The sequence below is a fragment of the Epinephelus fuscoguttatus genome, linkage group LG19, assembly GCF_011397635.1.
Source record: "Epinephelus fuscoguttatus linkage group LG19, E.fuscoguttatus.final_Chr_v1".
In the NCBI taxonomy this organism is placed as follows: domain Eukaryota; kingdom Metazoa; phylum Chordata; class Actinopteri; order Perciformes; family Serranidae; genus Epinephelus; species Epinephelus fuscoguttatus.
The window spans coordinates 6173727-6199096 of NC_064770.1; the positions used below are offsets into that span (position 1 = coordinate 6173727).

Consider the following 25370-nt stretch of genomic DNA (forward strand, 5'->3'; position numbering starts at 1 on the left):
GCAGCAGATCCTTGCTAATCGAGTAGGTAGTGAGAGCCCTTTTTCCCGAGCAGAGGACAGTGTGTTAACGTGTTAAACGAACCTGTTCTGTTGTGTTCTGCACAAAATGCTCAACCCGCAGAGATCTCTGTCCGAGCTGCCCAAGATGTCGGCTGCCAGTCAAGTGGAGAGAGCTGTGTTGGTAAGCTATTTGAGAGCAGGCAGGAAAACACACTGCTGTTGGGCTGTGCGGCTAGCTGCTTTACTGTCTGACCCGTCGGTTAACATAACGTATTGGCATTTGCAATTAATGCTTTAAACGACTGTAGCTATAGCAGGACGTGTGTAACGTGACGTTAGCTGTTGGTGTAGTCGCTGGTCGCGGACAGGGGCAGTAGCATCCGTGCGCTACAATGCAGGTGCTGTAGCCAGGGCTCGCGCTGTCACAGTCATTCTGTGATGATGTGACAGTGGGCCTGTTGTATGATAACACTTGGGAACAGCGGATGAACTAGTTACCATGAAATGACCGTAACAGTTTATCAAGTAACCGACTACCAACTGAACTCAGTTTCTCGATGCTTTTCATTCAAAGTCCACTGTATGTGCAGTCACTGTTTGCCCTAAGGGCCTGTGTTTGCGTGTTTCCTACCATTTGCTGCAAATCGCACACAATAGTCTAATTTTAACAAAACTACAGTCAACAGGATCACTGTGTTGATCAAACATGATCACTATGACATGATCACTGTTACATGATCACTGTGACGATCAAACGTGATCATTGTGACGATCAGACATGATCACTGTGTTTATTAAACATGATCGCAGACTTCAACCTGCTTTTCCAAACTGGGGTCTGACATCTAATGCATGTAATACACTGAGTACGTACAACCCCACTTTAAAAAATCAGAACTATCCATTAATGTCATTTGTCAGGCAGAGTACAGTGTCAGTCTTTTTTGTTGCAATGAGTGTGTAATTTTGTAGACAGTAGTTTTCATTTCTTGCATATTTGTATAATCTATAGCTGTGCTTGCTTATGATGAATAATATGGTAAGAAACGAAAATTCAGAATTTGAATCTCTTTTGTGGGGGGACAGATCCCCCAGCAGATTTGGTCCTTCCCAGTGTTGATTTCATGGCTATGGCTTTGACTGTGATAATCAAACATGATCACTGTGATCAACTGTGGTGGATACATTCCAAGCTAAGCCTCTGAAATCTGAAATGTTCTACTGTAATGACATGACTAAATAAAGACCAGTGGCTGCTGAGTAGCACTGAAAATCCCAGTAAGCCATCAAAAGCATTATGTTATGCCTTGGAAAATGGTTATTAGTGATCAAAAGCTGACATGACTTAAAGTAAATAGGCTGGAAAAATGCTAGATTCTAAGTGTTACGTGACATCAAAGTACATTAACTCACGAAGACCCAAAGTGCTCAATAAAAGTAATATTTAAGACTTAAGAAGGTGAAATGTCTAACGACATGATTGTGAAATATTCCTTTACATAGTTAAAACTAACCTCATTATTTTGAAATGTCATTCCAACATTCTTCTTTTCACAAGTTTTTAGCTTTCACATTCGCAGCACTACATTGCTTAGCTTCCATGTCAGACTCCTGTCTGCTTTTCCAAACTGGGGGTGTGCTGACTGACATTTACTACTGGTAATACAGTGACTATGGATAAATACCTCATACAATCCCACAGTTGAGTTTTGACCTTATGATAACATTGCATAATAGTGTTAATGTCCGTGTCTAGCAGCGAGGGAGATGGCGTACAGACTAAAGAAAGATCTCCTGTGGTGTTCAGTGGAACATCTTGGTGGTGTCAGTCTGTAGCTGCTCCTGTATTCATCCAGCCCCAGGATAAGCTCATCAGAAAGCCTTCCTGAGATATATGTCTTCAGCATGCTACTGCACATGTTGAACAACTAGAACCCCCTCAGAGAGTGCAGTCAGCTCTGAGTCTTCTTGGTCTCAGTGTTACAAGCCCAGTTCACTCTGTTGTCCAGGTAGACTCTCAGGTACTTTTAGCCCTCAACTGCCTTTGATAAAGACAGAGGACTTTTAGAGTTGACTACAGAGACAACATAGAAAAGGAAGAATGGAAGTTGTCCACTGATGTATTGTAATTAATGTTGTTTATTGTCCCACCTCATTTTCCTGTACGAGTTTAATGTTTATTGAAACCTTTTGGTAGGAGGAGGAGTTCAACTGGCTGCTTAAAGAAGAGGTGCATGCTGTCCTAAAGCAGCTCCAGGATGTCCTCAAGGTAAAAGTTAAGCCTTCATGTATATGCTGTATTTAGGACTGAAATCTATATCACACTATTAAACGGTCATTCTGCCAATTCTACACATGAAGATTTATTTGTAATGGTTAGTACAACTCAGCCTTTGAAAACAGTAGTATAATATCATCTGTAGGTCCTTATTAAATCTGAGCTTGAAGACTTAACATTTATAACAAAAAGACAATGAGCTTATCATCATCATACACTCTTAGAAATAAATACGCTTACTAAAACCATATAGGGCTCTTTGGCTTGTCCCCATAGGAGAACCTTGTTTGGTTCCTGGTAAAATCTTTTATAAAGGTGCCACCTTGAACCCTTTTGGAGGGTTCTACCATTAGACTGTATACAAAGATGGACAACATATCTCCACTTCCTCCCACTGTACAAAAATTAAGCCAAAATATCCCAGATACAGCTGCTGCCATCTTGCACTGGTGACATCCAGTGGTGTAGTGGAGGGTATACTCAGGTACACAGGGTATCCCCACTTCTTTTTCTATCCAGTTACAGTATACCCACCTATCAGCTAAAAAGCCATTGTAATACATAGGAGAGTATGCCCACTTCCTCATCAGTAACCTACCTATCTACCTAGTAGTACACCCACCTCATCAACTACCACTACACCACTGGTGACATCATTTGAAGCCAGAGTCTGTGCAGTAGTGATTTCCGCAATATGGAGTTTCTGCCAATACACCTGACCAATTCCGAGCAGCGCCACTGATCTTGAGCTTTCAATCATGACATCAAGCACCCAAATAACTAATCAGAAACCAAACCTTATCAGAAAAACAAACACTTAAAGGAACAGCAGCATGATAAGAAGTATTATTATTAGTATTATTATATATTTTAGTTTGGCCCATACCCAATCCTCTAATATGGAAGGAGCGGGGTTTATGATCTATAGTTTAGCCAACCACCAGAGGGCAAGCCAGATGTTTTGGTGTTACTTTTGGGGAGCTGTCATGTCCATTTATACAGTCAATGGGTTCTACTCAGAACCCAGCATAAAGGGATATACCTAGAGCCATCTGAAAAAGGTTTGACACAGAACCCTCAATGCCAGGCTCTACAGAGGACCCTTCTGTAATGGTTCCACCCAAAACACTCTTATCCCTTTTCCACCAACATGGAACTGGTTCTGTTACAGTTCTCGCACATGATTTTGAACCATTCGGAGCATTTTGACAGAAAAGAAATTGGTTCAGAACTCCAAAAGTTGGTTCTTACCTGAAACTGAAAAATAGCAGGTCAGTGGGTGTGTCATATTTTACAGGTTGGAAAGAGAGGATGGAGAAGTGAGAAATCTCTAGACAAAAAAGAGGGTGCAGTAGAGGGTGCAGTGGTCTCATTGATATAGTTGGTCCATGCATGTTTTTTGGGTAAAAATAAATATACGTACTAACAGGACAAAAGTTCACAGTTAGTAAATGTTCACCCTCCATTGATAACATGTCCTCAATTACAATGGTTCCATGCAAAACTGATAGAAACGTGCCGGTTGGTTAGATAGCACCAAAGTTCCAAAACTTGTGAATGAAAACAGTTCAAGAACCAGAGCTAATTGGATGGAAAAGGGGTATAGATGAACCATTTGTGTCAGGTTCGATGCAGAACCCCCTTTGAGAGATTATACAGAGAACCCTTCTATGATATAGTGGCATGCAAAAGTTTGGGCACCCTTGATCAAAATTTCATTTACTGTGAGTAGTTAAGTAAGTAGAAGATGAACTGATTTCCAAAAGGCATGAAGTTGAAAGTGAAACATGCTTTTCAACAAGGTAAGCAAGATAAGAGTATTATTTTTGTTTTGTACAATTTTAGAGTGGGGAAAAAAGAAAAGGAGCACCATGCAAAAGTTTAGGCACCCCAGCAATTTGAGCTCTCAGACAAGTTTTATCAGGGTCTCAGACCTTAATTAGCTTGTTAGGGTTATGGTTTGTTCACAGTCATGGTTAGGAAAGACCAAGTGATGCAAATTTCAAAGCTTTATAAATACTCTGACTCCTGAAACCCTGTTTGACTGCAAAATACCTGCAGGAAGATTAATCAGACTCTGGAGTAGTGGTGCACTGTTCTACTATGCAGTGAAACCTGTACAACTTTCATGGAAGTGTCATCAGAAGAAAACATTTCCTGTGTTCTCACCTCAAATTCAGCTTCATAACATTGCAAAGTACCATTGAAACAAGCCTGATCTTTTTGGAAACAAGTCCTGTGGACTGATGAAGTTAAAATAAAACTTTCTGGACGCAATGAGCAAAGGTATGTTTGGAGAAAAAAAGGGTGCAGAATTTCATTAACACCTGTTCAAATGTTAAACATGGTGGTAGTTATTTGAGCTTGTGTCGCAGTCAGTGGCATGGGGAACATTTCATGGGTAGAGGACAGAATGGATTCAGTTAAATTCCAGCAAATTTTGGAAGCAGACATCACAGCATCTGTGAAAAAGCTGAAGATAAAGGGAGGATGGCTTCTATAACAGGACAATGATCCCAAATGCACCTTGAAATCCACAATGGACTACCTCAAGAGGCGCAAGCATAAGGTTTTGCCATGGCCTTCACAGTCCCCCAATGTTAACATCATTAATAATCTGTAATAGACCTCAGAAGAACAGTGCATGCTATATGGCCCAATAATCTCCCCCAAACGAAAAAAAGACTCTTAGCTGGCTACAAAAAATGATTTAGAAGCTGTGATACTTACCAAAAGAGGCATTACAAGGGGGAATACAAAATGCCAAGTACTGGGTACCTGGAAGACCAAAAGAATTTCAGCAGACCATGTGATATTGTGTGGCATAAAAAATAATTGATTAAGGGGATTCCAGATACACCTACACCTACCTACCATTTGGTACGTGGGAAACATTTGAATATTTGAGAGTGAGATACTTTTAGCACCCACACTTTCAAAAATCCTGAAAGAAGTCTTTGCTCCAAAGAGAGTTCTTAGGATAACAAGGAAACTCAAAGAACCTTTGAAGAACTCTTTCTTCAAAAAAAAAGTTTTTTTCAAAGCCAGTGATTCTGTATAGAGTCACAGTCCTTCAGCAAGAACCTTTTGGAACCCTTATTTCTAAGAGTGTATGAAACCAGAGGAAGTTGATAAATGATATTGCACTGACCCAGTCAATTGTCAGTAGGTGTTAAACAGTTGTAATTGGTTTACAGAATTATAGATTAGAAACATTCAGTCTGTAGAATTGCTAATCCAATCTAATAGTAAGTTTGCTCTGCCATCAACAGGAGGCATCTAGACGTTTCTCCATGCCGACGCCAGGCCTGGAGAGTCAGCTCAAACAGGAAAACTTCATCCTCGGCAGCTCAACGTAATACTCCACCTTTGATTATTTTATTATAAGTGTAACTGTATAAGTGTAGCTCTTTATGGTGTACAGGTACATCTCAAAAAAAATAGAATAATGTGAAAAGGTTTAAAATTTCACGTCAGTTATTTCATAAAGTGAAAATTGTATGAACTCCAGATTCACACAAACTCAAACACCTGCAAAGGTTTCCTGAGCCTTTAAGCTCTCAGTCTGGTTCAGTACTCAGAATCACAATCATGTGTATGACTGCTGACTTAACACTTATCCAGAAGACACTCGCTGACTGTGGTAAGCCACAGAAGGCCATTGCTGAAAGGGCTGGCTGTTCGCATAGTGCTGTATCAAAGCATATTCATGAAAAGCTGACTGGAAGGGAAAAGTATGGTAGGAAAAGGTGCACAAGCAACAGGGGTGACTGCAGCCTTTAGAGGATTGTCAAGCAAAGCCGATTCAAGAACTTGGGGGAGCTTTATAAGGAATGGACAAAGGCTCAAGAGCCACCACGCACAAATGTGTCCAGGAAAGGAGTTACAAGAGTTGTATTGGTAGTTTCAAGCCACTTCTGAACCAGAGACAATGTCAGAAGTGTCTTACCTGGGTTAAGGAAAAAAAGAACTGGACCGTTGCTCAGTGGCCCAAGGTCTTCTTTTCAGATAAATATATATTTTTTATTTCATTTGGAAATCAAGGTTCCAGATTATAGAGGAGGAGTAGGGAGGCAAAGATCCATAGCCCTTTTTAGATAGGAATTGTGCAAATTTGCAGAAAAGCCGAATCAGTCATTTTTCAGCATTGGCAGTATAAAAATAAAATCGGGGAGTGCGGCAAAATGCTGCCTTCCTACTTTTGTTTATACAGAATGCACCTTTTCCGGGGCAATGGGGGGCGTGAGCAATGAACAAAACATGTAACTCAGCATGTGACGTAAACAGTGATGTGGGAGGGAAGCCGCGGCTAGTCAGACCTTCCGCAATTCTCTCATAAGTCGGCCCGTTCTTCACCGTCCCCGTCCTCTTGCTACTAGCTGCTCATTCCTGTTATCAGCTATTTCCTGTTTATCCACCGCCAGTGGCTCGCACGTGCGGCATCATCAACAGCTCCTCCCACAAGTCTTCAACAGCCCCTCCCGTCGCGGAAGGCCGCCTCTCTCTTTTTAAACTAAAAGGGTTCCGCCAATATGTCTACCCCACGAGGTGGAAAATTGGGCATCTAGGATCAACTCACCAATCCAGCTCTGTGTATCTAAATGCTCGCAGCTTGCCGGCAAAACGGTCCAACATTCGCGGAAAATCTGGCAGTGGGGCTTATGTTTCTTGATGTCCAGTGTGAAGTTTCCATAGTCAGTGATGATTCTGGGTGCCATGTCATCTGGTGGTGTTGGTCCACTGTGTTTTATCAAGTCTTAAGTCAACGCAGCCGTCTACCATGAGATTAGAGACCACGTCGTGCTTCCGTCTGCTGACAAGCTTTATGGAGATGCTGATTTCCTTTTCCAGTAGGACTTGACACCTGGCCACAGTGCCAAAACTACTAGTAACTGGCTTGCTGACCATGTTGTTACAGTGCTTGATTGGCCAGCTAACTCGCCTGACCTAAACCCTATAGACAATCTATGGGGTATTGCCAAGAGGAAGATGAGACACCAGACCCAACGATACAGATGAGCTGAAGCTACCAAGCTATCAGCTACCAAGGCAACATGGGCTTCCATAACCCCTCAGCAGTGCCACAGGCTGATCATCTCCATGCCGCATTGATGCAGTAATTTGTGCAAAAGGAGTCCCGACCAAGTGTTGAGTGCATAAATGAATGTACTTTTCAGAGGGTCGACATTTTTGTATTGTAAATCCTTTTTTTGATTGGTTTTATGTAATATTCTAAACTTTTGAGAAACTGGATTTTTGATTTTCATGTGCTGCCAGCCATAATCATCAAAATTAAAACAAGAAAAAGGTTTGAAATATTTCACTTTATGTGTAGTGAATCTAGCATATATGAAAGCTTCCCTATGTAAATTAAATAATAGAAAATAGAACTTTCCATGATATTTTAATTTTTTAAATGCAACTGTACAGTTACTGTGGCCTTAATGTATAAAATACAATGGTTAGCTAGTCAGTAGCGTTATCAGGAGGTCATGTCTGTTACATAACAATGCTTTCCTGTAGGGGAAGTGGCTGTCAGATGCTCAGTGAATGACTGGGTTTGTCATTTCCTTCATGTTGTAATCTTTCAGAGTGGGTGCCCTCCCTCACACACTATAAACTTCCCTTGCCATTATCTGTTTTTAGCTATTGTTCTTCTGGCGATGTGTAATAAAAATGTGATGTGTTGTTTTGCAGCATGGATCAAGTGAAAGGGGTGCTGACTCTGCAGGGAGAGGCTCTGACTCAGGCGGTGAGTTTGTCTAGTTCTCACTGAGGCTGTGTTCTCCTTATGAGAAACTGAAACACTCATTTACCATAAATCCGTCCCTTGATAATGTTTTGCTTTTTTTTAACAGGACATAAACCTGAAGGTTGCAAAGAGCAGCCAAGTGTTGCACTTTCAGTTCAGAGAGGACAAGCAGTGGAAACTGCAGCAGGTACAGTGTGTTAGTATGTAATGCTTCCAGAACAATGGAGGCATAACAGTGAGGTTTGGTTGTAGCTATGAGGGTTGTCAGTTTTTTTTCCACCCATAAGGAGTTTTTCCACTTTTTGTCTACTACAATGAACATTTGACAGTATAAAACTATATAGAGAAGACTAAAATGTATAAATCATTGGTTTCATCACGATACAATATCATGTCAATTCTTTGGACAACGGTACAATATTTGTCAATATTACAAAGTCTGCCACAATATGATTTCGATACGATGCGATTCAGGGGCCTGCGACTGATATGAGACAATATCATCTGCCCATTTAACATAACTGATTACAGAAGAGGCTACCACCCCTTTGTTTAATGCTTTTGGCAAAGTTTACTTTATACTGACTTCACTAACACACATAAAACAGCTCATGGGATAAGTTAACCTTCAGGGCTTTCTTCCAAAAAGTCATTTCTGAAGAAATGTTTTAATTTGAACTCAAACCATTCTCTTTCATAAAACCTCAGGTCTATCTGGCTTAAAACCCTGAAGGCAAACTTCTTCCAACAGCCATAAACCATGGATTAGCAGCAATATCATTAAACAGAAATATCAAATTCAGCTCAGTTATAACTGTCAGGGTTCATAGATATAATAGCTATCTTTGCTAGTCACCCATTATTAGCTCAGCATGTTTACATTGCATAAATTAGCCTAGCGGTTATTAGACTTTCCTCCGTTCATAACTTAATAAATTGCATGTATTATGTATACTTTTTTCTCAGTCACTGTTGGTTTAAGTCACTTCTAAGTCATCTCCCAACAGAACAGCAAGTTTGAATTTCAGCCTGCATGCACATTTTTCAGCCCGACATTGTTAAAACAGAGCAGCTAATGTTGTTCTAGTGAGACGATAGCATAGAGAGATGCCCATCCAGGCAGGTAATTTTACATCTTTTTTTTTTTTTTTTTTCCCTCTCCCCTTCCCTCATAAGGGCATTGTCTATGTACGGTATGTGCTCTGTCTGTTGACCCCTTTTTTCTCTGAAAACAACAGTATTGCCACACTGCTGATTTATTCCTGAGTAAATATCGTTATCCTCATTGTCTTTCTCCTGGCTTCTTGGCATCTTGGCATCTGGCTGCCGCTGTTTTACAGTGACACAACTATTAAAATAAAATTGTATCTTAAATATGACGATATAGATTGATTTTTTCACTTTGCATCAACAATACTGGAGCATTGATCAAAGAATTGGTATATTGATCCAGATCGATTGATCGTTACACCCCTACCTACAATGTGTTGTTTTTGCTAAAATCTTACTTTAAAATAATAATTCTCCATTGAAAGTTGCATTTGATTTTACAGCCTATTTTGTTTGTTGAAGCCCACATAGCAGATAATTTCTTGGAACTATTTTTGGCTGAACCGTACCTACCAATCATATTACTGTGCAAGAGGAAGTGTGTATCTAGTCATGTTAGTAAGCTAACACTTAGACTGATATTGTGGCCAAAATATGTTTTGTTGCTGACCTCTTCACAGCAGTACATTCTCCAAACTGGGGGTGTGCCTACTGCCATCTACTGTATGTAATATACTGACTATAGACAAGTACCCCATACAACCATCCATCCTTCTATTTTTATCCACTTATCCGGGGCCAGGTCACGGAGGCAGGCCAAGCAACTCATTTCGGCCGCTTGTATCCGTGATCTCATTCTTTTGGTCACTACCCAAAGCTCATGGCCATAGGTGAAGGTTGGGACATAGATGAACCAGTAAATTGAAAGCTTTGCCTTCCAGCTTGGCTCCCTCTTCACCATGATGATCTGCTGTAGTGCCTGCATCCCCGCAGATGCTGCGCCAAACCACCTATCATGGTCACGGTGTGTTGAAGCCAACAGAACCACATCATCTGTAAAAAGCAGAGATGCAATTCTGAAATCCCCAAACTGGATCCTTTCCTCCCCCTGGCTGCGCCTCAAGATCCTGTCCATGAAGGACACACCAGGCCAACACCCACTGAGAACATGTTTGACTTTACACTGAGTTCGTGGATGCAGCTCTTATTTTGGTCATACAGGGACCCCTTTTTTGAAAATGGACCGAATTTTTTGAAAATCCGGACTATCCTTTTAACATGAATATTGGGTATCCATAGAAATGCTGATGTCTGATGTCTAATATGTCTGGCTTGCCTTCTTGTCTTGGCTGTAAATATAAAATGTTAATTTTTTTATGCAAATTGTACTTAATTCTGCCTTACTCATCCTTCTCACAGTGCCACCGTTCTCTTGTCTTTATTCATCCATCAGATTCAGGATGCCAGGAACCATGTGAACCAGGCCCTACAGCTCCTGAGCAGCCGTGATGAGAGCTACCACTTCAAGACAGGGGCTGAGGTTAATAAGGTAGGTCCTGTCTCTTCATGGCATCCATGCCCTGTTCCTTTTAGTACAGAGCTGAACATGGATGTCATCGCAGTAGCTTACTGTGTCATTGATACCAGCTTCATGTTTCTATTTCTGGCGTAGCTCATGGATGCAGTGATGCTCCAGCTGACAAGAGCACGAAACCGCCTCACTACGCCGGCCTCCATGACGCTGCCCGAGCTGGCCACCAGTGGTCTGATGGTACAGGACATAGGATGCACACACTGCTTTAACACATTGCTTTAGGATACACACACTGCTTTAACACACTGAGGACCAGAGTATGACTAACAATGGATCTTTGAGGCAGAAAGTGTTCTGATAAAATCTGATAATGAAGTAGATACCAGCCAATATTTTTGACAAAGTTGTTACAAAAACAAACATATTTGATAAGAATTTCTGGTTACTGAAGAAGTTGACTTTGGGGTTTCCTATCCAGCCACAAGTGGGTGTGAAAGAGGTTGTTGATTACAATCGACATCATCAGAACCATTAATGATGTAGCCAATTTTACGTCATATGAGATGAAACAGTGATAATAATTATCTGTGGGAAAGTTATGCTTCAGGGACAGCAAAAAGTCCTATTTATCAAAGTGAAATGTAAACTTAAGTCTATAATTTTACAACAGAGAAGACTAGAAATAATTTCCAAATCTTAAAAGTAAGCCAAGGCTAAATATTTGTATAGGTATTACGAAATATGTGTAAAGAAGGGATGCACCGATGTGGACTTTTTTAACCGGTAATTTCACATTTTTTTGAATTTTAAAAAGAAGTTTATAATCTGTAGTTTATGTACACCTGAGGGTAAGAAAGGCTGAGATGTAGTGAGAAAGTATGGATGATTTAATATTCCATAGTCCCGACCTAACCAAATCAAACCAACATCACCATCACTAACACAACAAACACAAAGAACAGTTGTGACTCTTCCATATCTGCCAACATTAGGCTGTGAAAAAGAGGGAGGTTTTCTGGGGTATTGTCAAATGGCCTACCCCCAACGCCCCCGCCCCATATAACCCTACACTACAGGTGAATATAAAAAATACAAGGATGTGAAAGCAAAATTACTTTTAATCAGTATTAAATGTATAGTTAATGGTAAGAGAGAGGGAAATGATGAAGCCCAGTGTTACTGTGTAATTCTCTGGTGTATCAGTGAAGTGTATAAACTACACTGCAGAGTGAAGTCTCCACTAACAGAGACAAACAGAGGCAGCTGACTCATATGAATGGGTTGGCATCGGCAAGTCCGCGTTACATCTGATGTATGAAAAGTTTAGATTGTCATGCTGCATTTTTATAAATTCTATCCAGGTGCTGTCTCACCGTCCCTGGGTAGAATAGCCCATAGCTACCAAATAGAATGGCGATGCACGATTGATTCACCTCACACATTAACACTTAATTCAGACGAACAAGTAGCTGTGTCTCTCACACACACACACACACACACACAGCTAGAGAGAGTGATGGGCTCCAGACTGGGTTGCCAGGTAAGGATATAAATAAGTGTAGTATCACATGGCGGTTATTAATAAGTTTAACAACAGAGTCGAGCCTTTTAAAACCTTGGTGTTGGATGTAAGCTGCTGCTGCTAATTAGCCTGTGCTAACACTCTGGAGACGGTCCTTCAGAGCTGTGTCTAACCTGTTTAACAGCTGCAGGAAGTTTGTTGAGCTGGTGGGATGTCGTGCAGTCAGAGATTAGACCCTTGGCACAATCTTGTTGTCTTCCTCTGGAACTGTAAAGACGTCCACACTGCAACATGCTTTGCCCTTTAGACAGAGTGCTGCAGTTGTTGTTCTTATTCTTCTCTGTGTTTATTGGCAGCTTGCAAACCAGGTTTAAAGGTACATGTACCACCACCCACTATGTCGAGTGCATAGATGCTGCCCTTGTTAAGTCAATTTGTTTTTACTTGTCACTCAGGACTTTTGTCCACAGATCATTTTTTCCAGTGATTGCTCAGTGGTCAGGGTATTAACAGGTTGTGAACTGTTTCCACTGTGAAAAAGTGAACAAACTTCATAAAAACCCTTGCTTTCTCAAAATCCAGCTTCGAAGTACAGGCCTCTGATTACCCAACATCAGTGTTGGACCTAGCCGATGCTCTAGTGTCTGAATGGGAGCGAGTCCCTGCAGCCAGGTTCTAACATCTGGGAGAAAGGCTGAAACCAGAAGAGTGTACTGCAGCAGTTTAAAGGGAAACTTTGCTTATTTCCAACCAGGTCTGTGTCACCAAGGTGTGGGGAGTGAGTGCAGATGCACAAACTCCCCGCCTGTCCACCTGTCAAATTCCTCCAAGTGACGGAAACTTGTCATTGATGAAATGATGCACTTCGAGTTGTCAGTCACATGTTTGCTCATGGCAGGGGCAGCGCTGCAGGCACGGAGGAAGGCCAAATACTGTTCATCTGCGCACATTCCCACACCTCTGTGACACAGGCCTGGTTGAAAATTGGCAAGGTTTCCCTTTGATGCTTATTAATCACATGTTCACCTGTCACACATGGGTGAAACATTAGCTTGTCCATATAGTTTTAGTGAGGGGAACAATTTATAGTTGAAAAATAAACTCGTCAGTGCACTCTGGACAAAGTACATCACACACAAAGACAACGTGGGTTAATTTATCATGAGGTCTGAGTGTTATTCCATGTTCCTCTTCCTTCTCTGTTTACTCTCTCTGTTTGTCTCCTTCCATCCCCAGAAAATGTTCACTCCTCCCATGCCTGGGGATGTGATGGTGAACTTCTACATCAACCTAAGCAAACTGTGCCTGACTGTCTACCAGCTTCATGTGTTGCCTCCCAACACCACCAAGGTTAGAAGCTGTGGCTCTGCAACAGTGTCTGAAGCCTCACACAGCATCATGTGACTGATGTGTCATGTTCTATCTCTCATCTTCTTCAGAATTTCAAACCAGCTGGAAGCTCAGTGTTACACAACCCTGGAGCCATGTTGTAAGTCTTCTTTCTTTCTTTCCCTCCTTCTCTCCTTCCATAGTCACAGACTACAGATTTAAGTTAATCATACACAGTGAACACATTAAAAATATCAATATATAGTTAATGAAAAGAAATGAAGAAATACAGTGGCATGCAAAAGTTTGTGCCCTCCCAGTCAAAATTTCGTTTACTGCTTGTAGTTAGGTAAGTCGGAGATTAACTTACCTTCAAAAGGCACAAAGACACATTTCATCAATATTTTAAGCAAGATTACTTATTAATTTAAAGATTTTACAGTTTCAAAATAACCAAAAAGGAAAAGGGCCAGAAGCAAAAGTTTGGGCACCATGCATGGTAGTGCCCCCTGTGGCAAGTATCACAGCTTCTTGTAAGCAGCTAAGAGTCTTTCAGTTCTTGTTTGGGGGATTTTCACCCATTCTTCCTGCAAAAGGCTGATAGTTCTGTGAGATTCTTGGGCCGTCGTGCATGCACTGCTCTTTTGAGGTCTATCCACAGATTTTTAATAATGTTTAGTTCGGGGTACTGTGAGGGCCATGGCAAAACCTTCAGCTTGCTCCTCTTGAGGTAGTCCATTGTGGACTTCAAGGTGTGTTTAGAATCATTGTCCTGTTGTAGAAGCCATCCTCTCTTAATCTTCAGCATTTTTACAGATGGTGTGATGGAATTTAACTGAATCCATTCTTCCCTCTACCTGTGAAATATTTCCCGTGCCACTGGCTGCAACACAAGTCCAAAGCATGATCCATCCAACCCCGTGTTTAACAGTTGGACAGGCATTTTTTTTATGAAATCCTTTTTTTCTCCAAACATACCTTTGCTCATTGTGTCTAAAAAGTTATATTTTAACTTCATCAGTCCACAGGACTGGATGAAACAGCGAGCTGAAAACACTTTGCTACCTGCACTGAATCCATTCTGTCCTCTACCCATGAAATGTTCCCCATGCCACTGACTGCGACACAAGCTCAAATAACTACCACCATGTTTAACATTTGAACAGGTGTTAATGAAATTCTGCACCCTTTTTTTCTCCAAACATACCTTTGTTCATTGCGTCCAGAAAGTTATATTTTAACTTCATCAGTCCACAGGACTTGTTTCCAAAAAGCATACGACTTGTTTAAATGTTCCTTTGCAAAGTTGTGACGCTGAATTTTGTGGTGAGGACACAGGAAAGGTTTTCTTCTGATGACTCTTTCATGAAGGTCATATTTGTAGAGGTATTGCTGCACAGTAAAACAGTGCACCACCACTCCAGAGTATGATAAATCTTCCTGCAGGTCTTTTGCAGTCAAATAGAGGTTTTCATCTGCCTTTCCAGAAATCCTACGAGCAGTTCTCTCAGAAAGTTTCCTTGATCTTCTAGACTTCAGATTGACCTCTGCAGTTTCTATTAGCTCCCATTTCCTAATGACATTACAAACTGATGAAACAGCGAGCTGAAAACACTTTGCTACCTGCATATAGTTTTCTCCTGCTTTGTGGGCATCAGTTATTTTAGTTTTCAGAGTGCTAGGCAGCTGTTTAGAGGAGCCCATGGCTGCTGATTGTTGGGACAAGGTTTCATGAGTCAGAGTAGTTATAAAGCTTTGAAATTTGCATCACCTGGCCTTTCCTAATGATGACTGCGAACAAGCCATAGCCCTAACAAGCTAATTATGGTCTGAGACCCAGGTAAACGTTGTCTGAGAGCTCAAATGTCTTGGGGTGCCCAAACTTTTGCATGGTGCTCCTTCCCTTTTTTTGATTCTAAAATTGTACAAAACAAAAATAATACACTAATCGTTTTAAAATGTTGAAAACTCAGTTTATCTTTAATAAAATTTATCTTTATTAACTATAACTTAGGGTTAGTAACAGTAAGCACAATTTTGCCAATTATGCCACTTGCAGGGCTCTATCAGGCACTGTACCACATTTAGCCAGTGTATCTTTAAGGTTCCTTTAATCTTTGCTGTCTGCTGTGAACACTTTTCCTTCCACAGCGAGCTCAACAACAACCGCTTTGAGGTGAGCCACGTTCACAAGGTGGAGTGTGTGGTGCCTTGGCTCAATGATACGCTGGTATTCTTCACCATCTCACTGCAGCTCTGTCAGCAGCTCAAGGACAAGGTGGGTGTCTCTCTTGGAAGATGACTCTGAACATACATTTTTTAACTTGATGAATCCTAAAGTAACACAACTTGTTGCCCTAATCAGTAGTTTTATATTAACTAAAGAGTTGTGAAAGTGAATTAGGGGCTCTTGAAACGACATTTAGTTATATTTATAATATAATCCTGTTCTTAATTTATACTTTTTTAAATAATATTCTTTAAAGGGCCAGTGTGTAATATTTGGCATGGTTTATTGTCAATCTGAATCTGAATCTGAATATTCTACCCATTAATATGTTTATATAAGTGTATAATCGCTATAAAATAAAATTCGTTTTCGTAGCCTTATAATTATGCTTTTATATATGTATATATATACAGTACAGGCCAAAAGTTTGGACACACCTTCTCATTCAATGCGTTTTCTTTATTTTCATGACTATTTACATTGTAGATTCTCACTGAAGGCATTAAAACTATGAATGAACACATGTGGAGTTATGTACTTAACAAAAAAAGGTGAAATAACTGAAAACATGTTTTATATTCTAGTTTCTTCAAAATAGCCATCCTTTGCTCTGATTACTGCTTTGCACACTCTTGGCATTCTCTCCATGAGCTTCAAGAGGTAGTCACCTGAAATGGTTTCCACTTCACAGGTGTGCCTTATCAGGGTTAATTAGTGGAATTTCTTGCTTTATCAATGGGGTTGGGACCATCAGTTGTGTTGTGCAGAAGTCAGGTAATACACAGCCGACAGCCCTATTGGACAACTGTTAAAATTCATATTATGGCAAGAACCAATCAGTTAACTAAAGAAAACGAGTGGCCATCATTACTTTAAGAAATGAAGGTCAGTCAGTCCGGAAAATTGCAAAAACATTAAATGTGTCCCCAAGTGGAGTCGCAAAAACCATCAAGCGCTACAACGAAACTGGCACACATGAGGACCGACCCAGGAAAGGAAGACCAAGAGTCACCTCTGCTTCTGAGGATAAGTTCATCCGAGTCACCAGCCTCAGAAATGGCAAGTTAACAGCAGCTCAGATCAGAGACCAGATGAATGCCACACAGAGTTCTAGCAGCAGACCCATCTCTAGAACAACTGTTAAGCGGAGACTGCGCGAATCAGGCCTTCATGGTCAAATAGCTGCTAGGAAACAACTGCTAAGGAGAGGCAACAAGCAGAAGAGATTTGTTTGGGCCAAGAAACACAAGGAATGGACATTAGACCAGTGGAAATCTGTGCTTTGGTCTGATGAGTCCAAATTTGAGATCTTTGGTTCCAACCGCCGTGTCTTTGTGAGACGCAGAAAAGGTGAGCGGATGGATTCCACATGCCTGGTTCCCACTGTGAAGCATGGAGGAGGAGGTGTGATGGTGTGGGGGTGTTTTGCTGGTGACACTGTTGGGGATTTATTCAAAATTGAAGGCACACTGAACCAGCATGGCTACCACAGCATCCTGCAGCGACATGCCATCCCATCCGGTTTGCGTTTAGTTGGACGATCATTTATTTTCAACAGGACAATGACCCCAAACACACCTCCAGGCTGTGTAAGGGCTATTTGACCAAGAAGGAGAGTGATGGAGTGCTGCGGCAGATGACCTGGCCTCCACAGTCACCGGACCTGAACCCAATCGAGATGGTTTGGGGTGAGCTGGACCGCAGAGTGAAGGCAAAGGGGCCAACAAGTGCTAAACACCTCTGGAAACTCCTTCAAGACTGTTGGACTGTTGGAGTTATGTATATATATATATACATATATATATATATATATATATATATGTATATATATATATACATATATATATATATATGTATATATGTGTATATGTATATACATATATATATATATATATGTATATATGTGTATATGTATATATATATATATATATATATATATATATATATATATGTGTGTGTATATATAGCAAGGGCCTTGCTTTAGAGAGGTCGCCATCTTGCGTCGCCATGTATGTACGGCAGACCGAGCGGACAATCCAGCCAGCCAGAGAACGCATTTCAAGTGTATAAATAAACCAATGAAGACAGTGGGAGGAAGGAGGAGGAAACAGCAGAGAGTGTTAGTAGTTCGTCGATAGAGAGTAGTGAAAGGGTTTTTTTTGTTATAAAGTTTGCGAATGGACCACACTTACCACGCAACAGGAGAGAATGAACCCGAACCGTCATCTGCGAGGAAAAGAAGACGCAACTTCACTCCTTGTGATGCACTCTCTGCGGCGCTTTCCCTCCTGATGATATATCTCCCCAGCGATGGTAGCACTGAATCCCATTCTGTGCAGCAAAATGGGAGTGGAGGATTCAGCCTCTCTTCTCGCCCGCTCAGCATCCAAGTTCCTCGTCTGTATGCTCCGGCTCAAACAGGTATGGCTCTGGGTCTGTGTCCGCTACAAGAAACTCTTCAAAATCGCGTTCAGAGTCGTCCATTGCAGCTACTATAGTCCGGAGATATTGCTAGGCTAAATAAACAGCTGAGCTGTTTATAGGCTACGCTGTCAGTCAGTGTGCGGGCTGGAGATTGGTGGAGCAGAGAGGGGAGGGGGTACCTGCTAGGTATTGTAAACGAGCATGTGTGTATGGAGTGTGTGTGTTACGCTAGAAGAGTCAGAGTTTGGGACGGAGTCTTTTACCCCCTGGAGTGTTACCGGAGTTTTTGGAGTGCTTAAATAAACTGGCCTTTTTCCCGAGTGCTACTCTGGTCTCCTGCTTGTGAGTGATTCATTACAATATCGTAACATGGATTAAATTTCTAAATAAACATTCACCTCGTCGCTAGATAGACCTACTCCTGAAAAACTCGTGTCTGCGCAAGGCTTTTTGTCCCTATGAGGCCACCGTCATTTACTCGACGGGAGGGGTGAGCGAGTGAGCCCTGCAATCTAGAATTTGACCACTGATGTCACTGTTTTCAACGGTTTTCAACCCATTTTACACGGTGGCCCTTTAAAAGCAATTCTTTAGTAATGAAAAACAACCTATAAGAGTATCAATGAAGAAACAAACTGATAAGGAGTATTGATGAGAGTAGTGGTATCGATTAAATCCTAACGATATCCATCCTGAAAAAGATGTGCATTTATGCCCCAGTGTAACTTTGTGACTTGCATTAGGTGGTAGTAAGTCAGTAGTAAGTAATCTTAAGTGTAACCCAGGTTATTTTCTATAGTTACAAATTACAATTGTCCCTTAAATGTCCCTCACATGTAGACTGTATGCAATTTACTGATGTCAAACATCTCATGTGCAGGCAACTGCTGCTGGTTGTGATAGATGGATGTTGTGTCCAGCAACTCCACAATTTAGCCCATAACAACACTACTCATGGCTACTCATTAAATCAAATCAAAGAATACATTTATTATCAGTCAGAGCACACTTATGAGAGCGCAGCACTAGCAGAGCGCTACATATTTTTTTAAACTTATGTATGATTCTCTGTCAAAATCTTGCATGTCATGTTGTCATGAAAGGCTCAATAGCTGCTGAACTATATTAGGATTAGTATTACAGTTAGTGACTGATTCATTTCACTGAGGCGTCCACAGTTGGGTTGGAACATAAATGATACGAAAAATAAAGAAATGGATGAGAATTAGAATTAGAATAGATAGAAATTAGAGAATACTATATGCAAACGCTTTATTGTATATTGGCTGCCACCTGTTGAAGCGAACCCAAAAATTTAGGTCAAGCCAAGCACCCAAAGAGCACCTGAGCGGACACCATCACCTTCTAGCGGTGTATGCTGTAACCCTCTAACATTGCAGCTCCAGGTACACAGTGCATGTGTCATATCCCATAGTTCTCATGGGATCAGAGAGCATGTCTAAGCCTTCATTGAATAGCCTTGGTTGTGTGTGGCACATGCACCCCCTACATCACTAATGTTACTGCTACATGGAGCAAACATGTGCAGAAGTAATACATAGTAGTTCCAACCAGAGAGCAACAATCAGATCAATGTTTACATGGTTATTAATTACCAGTATTTTCCTATTGAACAGATTATCAAAGGTTTATGCCACCACTCAACCTGATTGAAAATTCCTTCATGAGGCATTTTTATTCTGATTGGACTGTTATTCTGTATATCATTTAAATGCGATATACTATGTTTTTAAGAGCAATACACACATTTTTAAGTCCAAAGTCCATCCTTTTTATGCATATCTATCCTTTTTATAGTATTTCTTTTAATTTCATATTTATTAAATGAGTGTTTGTCGTCTGTCTTTAATTTGTCTTATTACTTGCATTAATTGCACTGACCAGAAGTGGCACTCCTGGAGTGTACTTGTAAAATGACAGTAACATACAATAATATTCCTAAAGATTCTTAGCCACATATTTTCCCAAGAGTTGGTGGAGACCAAAGAAGAGAGTGAATACTAGACTTAGATTCATCAGGTGAACACTAACAGCATTTTAAAGAAATACTACTGGTTAGGGATGGGGAAAACATCGATACAGCATAGTTTTGCTATATTTTTGTGTGGCAATATCGTATCGTCACACAGTGCCAAGTATAGATTTTTTATTATGTAAATTACTGTTATGGCAAAAACAGATTAAACCTTGGGTAGCCTGCTTTTTCAGTCCACTAGATACATTTTGCAAACAAAATGGCTAAAGTAAGATGAACAGACTTAAAACTTTATCTTATTAAATAAAAGAGATAATGACAAAGTTTTCCTTTGAGGACACACTTAACAGTTGAAAAAAAGGAAATGTATTGCAATACATTTTATCGCAATATTCAGCATATCACAACATATTTAAGATCGCAGTAATATTGTATTGTGACTTAAGTATCATGATACCGTATTGTGGATCCTCTGGTAATTTCCACCCCTATTATTGGTACTGTATGACTTAAACAGGTGACTTTATAAGGTGATAATATGTCAGCTTGTTTTGCTGCCTCTAAGTGGCCAAAAAAATCAGTTAATGCAGCTTCAGGATCGCTCTCCATTACAGTTCTTAGATATTTGATTCTGTTGCTGATGTCCAGGGATCTGCTGACTGTCAAAGCTTCTGTCTGACGTAGAAATGGCTACTGAGGAAGTGACTATTTGAGGGCTACCATTAGATTGAAAAGTAGTATATGAGTAGACAGGTGTATTCAAGCTTTGACCATTTGATTGTTAGATAATTAACTTTGCATGTGTAATCGTGTATAAATCTAACTAAGCCTCCCTGTCATTCCATCTCCACAGATATCGGTCTTCTCCAGTTTCTGGAACTACAGACCTTTCTAATCCTGTCCATTGTCTGGAGACCAGTCAGACCCAAACTAACCACACAAGTGTAAGGGACATCCTAGGAAGGTTTTTATTTTTATATATAATTATATTTATCATCCAGTCCTTCAGTTTCAAGTATTGCATGGTTAGCTGAAGGAGCCAATCAAACCCCAACAGATAACAATATTCCCAGCTGACTGACTGACTGACTGACTGACTGATGTGTGTTGCATCTCACACCACTGACTTGAACTTCTCAATGAATGAATGTGATTGTTTCTTATTTGTGATTAGAATTATTTACTAGTACTTACTGAGTATTTTTCTGGTTCTTGTCCCAAAGTTATCCTCTGAACTGTGTTGTTGTGTGGAACACTAATATGTTCACTCAGGGCTGGAAGACTCAGCAGTACTAAGAGGTCACGGTGGTCTGAAATGCTGTGAGTTCCCTCTCCAAAAGGGTAATCCACCAGTTTTACATGTAAAACTCAGTTTTTGTAGTCCTGTTGAGCACCACCAAGTCATTATAATATCTTCTGTGGCTCTGGAGGAGATTTGTCAAGTCTAAGAAAACAAGTGACATCACACGAAAAATCTTGGGATGTTTTCAAACCTATCATTGGTTGGCTCTGAATGAGTTGGTAAACTGTTGCGTTTACACAAACATGATTACAAAATGTCTGGAGGAAACTATTATCTGCACAGATATTGGGAAAACAATGTACTTGGTTGCTGGTCCCATGCAAACTTTCATTCCTTCGCTAGCCAGTTGCTAAGAACAATGTAATTTCACTCATTCGCATCCCAGAATGCAAAGCTCACCTGGCTACGGGAGGTGAATTTGCATTTCCTAGGATAGTGAAGGCATCACCCACCCTACTCTCCCTCTGATTGGGTAGTACTCAATGCCATGGGTTGGTTGGATTGGTTAGGTTAAGGTAAGAGAAGTGCGAACGGTTAGGGTTAGGGTAAGAATGTCAGAGTAAGCCAATGAGAGGCAGAGGAAGGCAGAGTAGGGCAGGTCATGTTTCTCTATCCTAGGAAATGCAAATTTGTCTATGGAAGCCATTTAGCTCAAACTTTAAAAAAAAAAAAAAGGGAAAAGTGATCTCCAGGGCTAAAAACTGAGGTCAATGCAGAAGTGCCAAAACCTGCAGATCCTCTAATGGCCACTTGAGGCTGGCCCCAGAAGCAAGTCACTCCCCATAGACCCCCATGTTAAAATGCCTAATTTAACAGCAGTGATAAACATGGAGTCTAAACATAGATAGATAAACATTACAGCCTGGTCTCTAAAGCTAATTTACCTATGTACAATTGCTGTGTTCAACCAATCGCACTAAGAGGGAAAACGAGTGTCTGGACTAAACTACACAGGTTAGAAAACAGCCTTAGTTTGGGTATGGAGCCCAATAATTTCTAAGAAAAGTGTGGGTTAGAAATAGGAAATGTGGCATTGGAAAGAAGTGTGCATTTACTAGAAAGGAGGGTCTAACAAAAGATATTGTTGGGTTGCGTTATGGGATGTGTTAGAGTGTTTTTGGACCTATATTAGGAACTAAAAGTAAGGCTATTTCAACCTCTACTGCACAAATTTTAACTGTTCTTTTGTAATCTTTTATGTTGGAGGTCCCCAAACTATATTAATGTAAATATATGTTACTTGTGCTGGGTGTTGCACAGTTTAGGGGGAATGCAACGGTATCATAAAGAGAAGGCAAAAAAATTGTCAGGGGGGGGAAACTCTCAGCTGTTAGGGGATGCAATAATAAATGGAAAAGGAAAACATTTCCCACTGTGATCTTTTACGGGATACAAACATGTCAGTGACAGATGACACTGTACCATCAGTGAATGAGGAAACAATATTTTCTTCATTCACTGACGGTACAGTATCACCTGCTTGTGGACCAGTTTCAATGTCAGCCCTTCCAGATACAATTTGATGAGCCATGGTGTTTCACCTCAGAGCTGATCACAAAGGTGAAGTCAGTTAAAATGCGAGGCCATGTTTACATCACATGGGATGGATGGAAGATGTGGGAAAGATACCCATGTTTACATCTTGCCAGCATTCATGTCATTGAGAGGTAGAAATACTGTGCGTTTATAATATAACACCATATCCATTAAGTCTGGGTTTAATGACATCGAACAATAATCTTTTCATATGTGGTTTTCAGGCATGTCCGTATCAGTGAGTGGGTGGTTGGATGTGTCAGAGCTTTCAGAAAAATTTGGATTTCCCATTCGTAATTATAACTTGGATGTTGATGTAATTGCTCTTTATAAGTTGTAAACTCTGATAATTCCAGTGTGACATTAACATGGCATTAAGGTGGACACTGAAACTGGGATCATGCTTTTTGTTTTTTGTTTTTTGTTTGCCTGCTTTTTGTTATTGTTTATTTCCCCATTTGGTGGAAATGACACAATTCACATTCCCTGTTTGTTACGACATGGATATGTCTAAACAATAAGCTACTTCACATGTATGTTGGTGTATTCTTTGATTTCAAGTTTTTGTCTGCTTTATGTTCATATTTATTTGACACAGTTTGCACACATGTTGTTGATTCTGAACCAAACGCTAATCCAATCATGAACAAATGACTTCATTCCAGTAAGTGTTAATCTATGTTGAAAAGCTGCCTATCATATAAAATGTGGAAATTATTTATCTGATATCTGTGCAATAAAAATATTCTAAACAGTGACCTGTCCATGTCGAACTCTCTTTCTTAACCTTTGCTGACTGCTGCAGTGAGGCTAAAGGTGTCTCATTAGATGACAGTTTGTCTCCACTGGTTAAATGAACTTCTACCAGCTGTGCTTTAGTTTCTTGTTCCTGATGAAGAAAAATGTGTCTCCTCACATGAGACACTAGTTAGTACAATCATCAGCAAAATGTACCAAATGTTTAAGTCCTCATTGTGCAGCAGAATTGTCCCAGTGACTGATATAGTGTTACACCATGAATACTGATGCATATGTTAGCAGCATTTTTAAGTATCTTTTATTTTATATTGAACACTTTGGTGTTCTATAGACATGTACCTCAGGAGTTAAATTATATTTTAAGGTTGGACAGATGCAGAGTAATGCTTTATTTCTTTTCTGAAAACAGCAAAGAGATGTATTTCTCCAGGACAGTGCAAGAGTTACAGTAAAGGTATATCACTGAGATCTCTGCGCAGAAACGTGAATGAATGGTGAATTGTCAAAGGAGTGAACATAGTAGTGTAGTGAAATGACATAATGTCTTACAGTGGTGATGTGTATGTTTTGCTGAAAACCTGTGAAATAAACACTTCTCTGAGTTCTACTAAAGAGTGTAGTGGCTACCCCCAAGGAGTAATGTGCTGCCATGCCAGTATAAATAATGATAAGGAGTGTTGTCGTCTTGGTTCACGCTGGTTGGGAGCACAGAGCCTCCATTATCATTGTGTCCACATCACTTTATTACAGCTATCAGGTGTACTTTACTGCAAACTAAGTTACTTGATAGCTTCTTTACCCAGTTAGGTAGTACAACCATTAGCACACCTGTGGAGGGCAAATACTGGTCAGTTGCAAAATACAGTGTTTGGATGCCAGTTAAAGGCAGACTCCAGTGGGGCATCCACTGGTACCAACCATGTCGGCACTGCTTGTCTGGAGGGGGGGGTAAATAATGCTCCAAATTTAGGCTTAATTTTGGGGAGGGAAAAACTGGCAGTCATTTTCAATAGTGTCCCTTAAACTCTCACCTCAAGACATCCTCAGGAAAATGGGTTCTATGGTACACACAAATCTCCCCTAAACTTGGGAAGGCTTGTTCCCAGTGTTTTGTTTCTTACAATCAGTGTACTCCTTTAGATTAAAGCTGCGTATTCATCCTTTAAGGAAAAAAACAACCAGCCTATTTGAAGAACAATGAATCACCTACCATAAGTAATATTAGATAAGTAATATTAACTGTAAAATAAGAAACCAAAGTATATCAGTGTGTGATCTCTTCAGTCATACACTGACATTTTTTCAACAAGCCTATATACAATATAGCAGAATTCCTGAAATTCAGTTTTGACTTTTGGTCTTGGTGTGCCACCCCAAGATTTTAAGGGGCCACATCTGACCACCCTGATGAAAAATGGCTGGAGGGGCCATTGAAAGAGTGAAATATTGAAGACAAAAGTGGTGACTGAGGAGTGTTTGAGCAGGGCAGCAGCTGTGTGATCCCATCTGGGCTGAGCCTGCAAACCTTTGTGCCGTCGTCAGAACAACACAAACATCGATCTCCTGTTTAATGATTTATGCCTTCATATGATTTTGTGTACTTTGTCCTCTACAAATGTTGGTGTGTCTGTTAGCTACGACAAGTGTTCCATAAATG

General features: G+C 40.4%; 1 protein-coding gene across 1 annotated transcript; it reads left to right on the top strand.

Annotated features, from left to right (window-relative positions):
- Positions 1 to 23712, top strand: rogdi (rogdi atypical leucine zipper). Its single transcript, XM_049560330.1, has 11 exons — positions 1 to 181; positions 2198 to 2269; positions 5551 to 5633; positions 7976 to 8030; positions 8137 to 8217; positions 10534 to 10629; positions 10753 to 10851; positions 13373 to 13486; positions 13576 to 13625; positions 15617 to 15743; positions 20969 to 23712. Exons 1-11 carry the CDS (start codon positions 107 to 109, stop codon positions 21008 to 21010), a joined length of 894 nt encoding a protein of 297 aa, XP_049416287.1. The 5' UTR covers positions 1 to 106; the 3' UTR covers positions 21011 to 23712.
- Positions 23713 to 25370: the final 1658 nt, after the last annotated feature.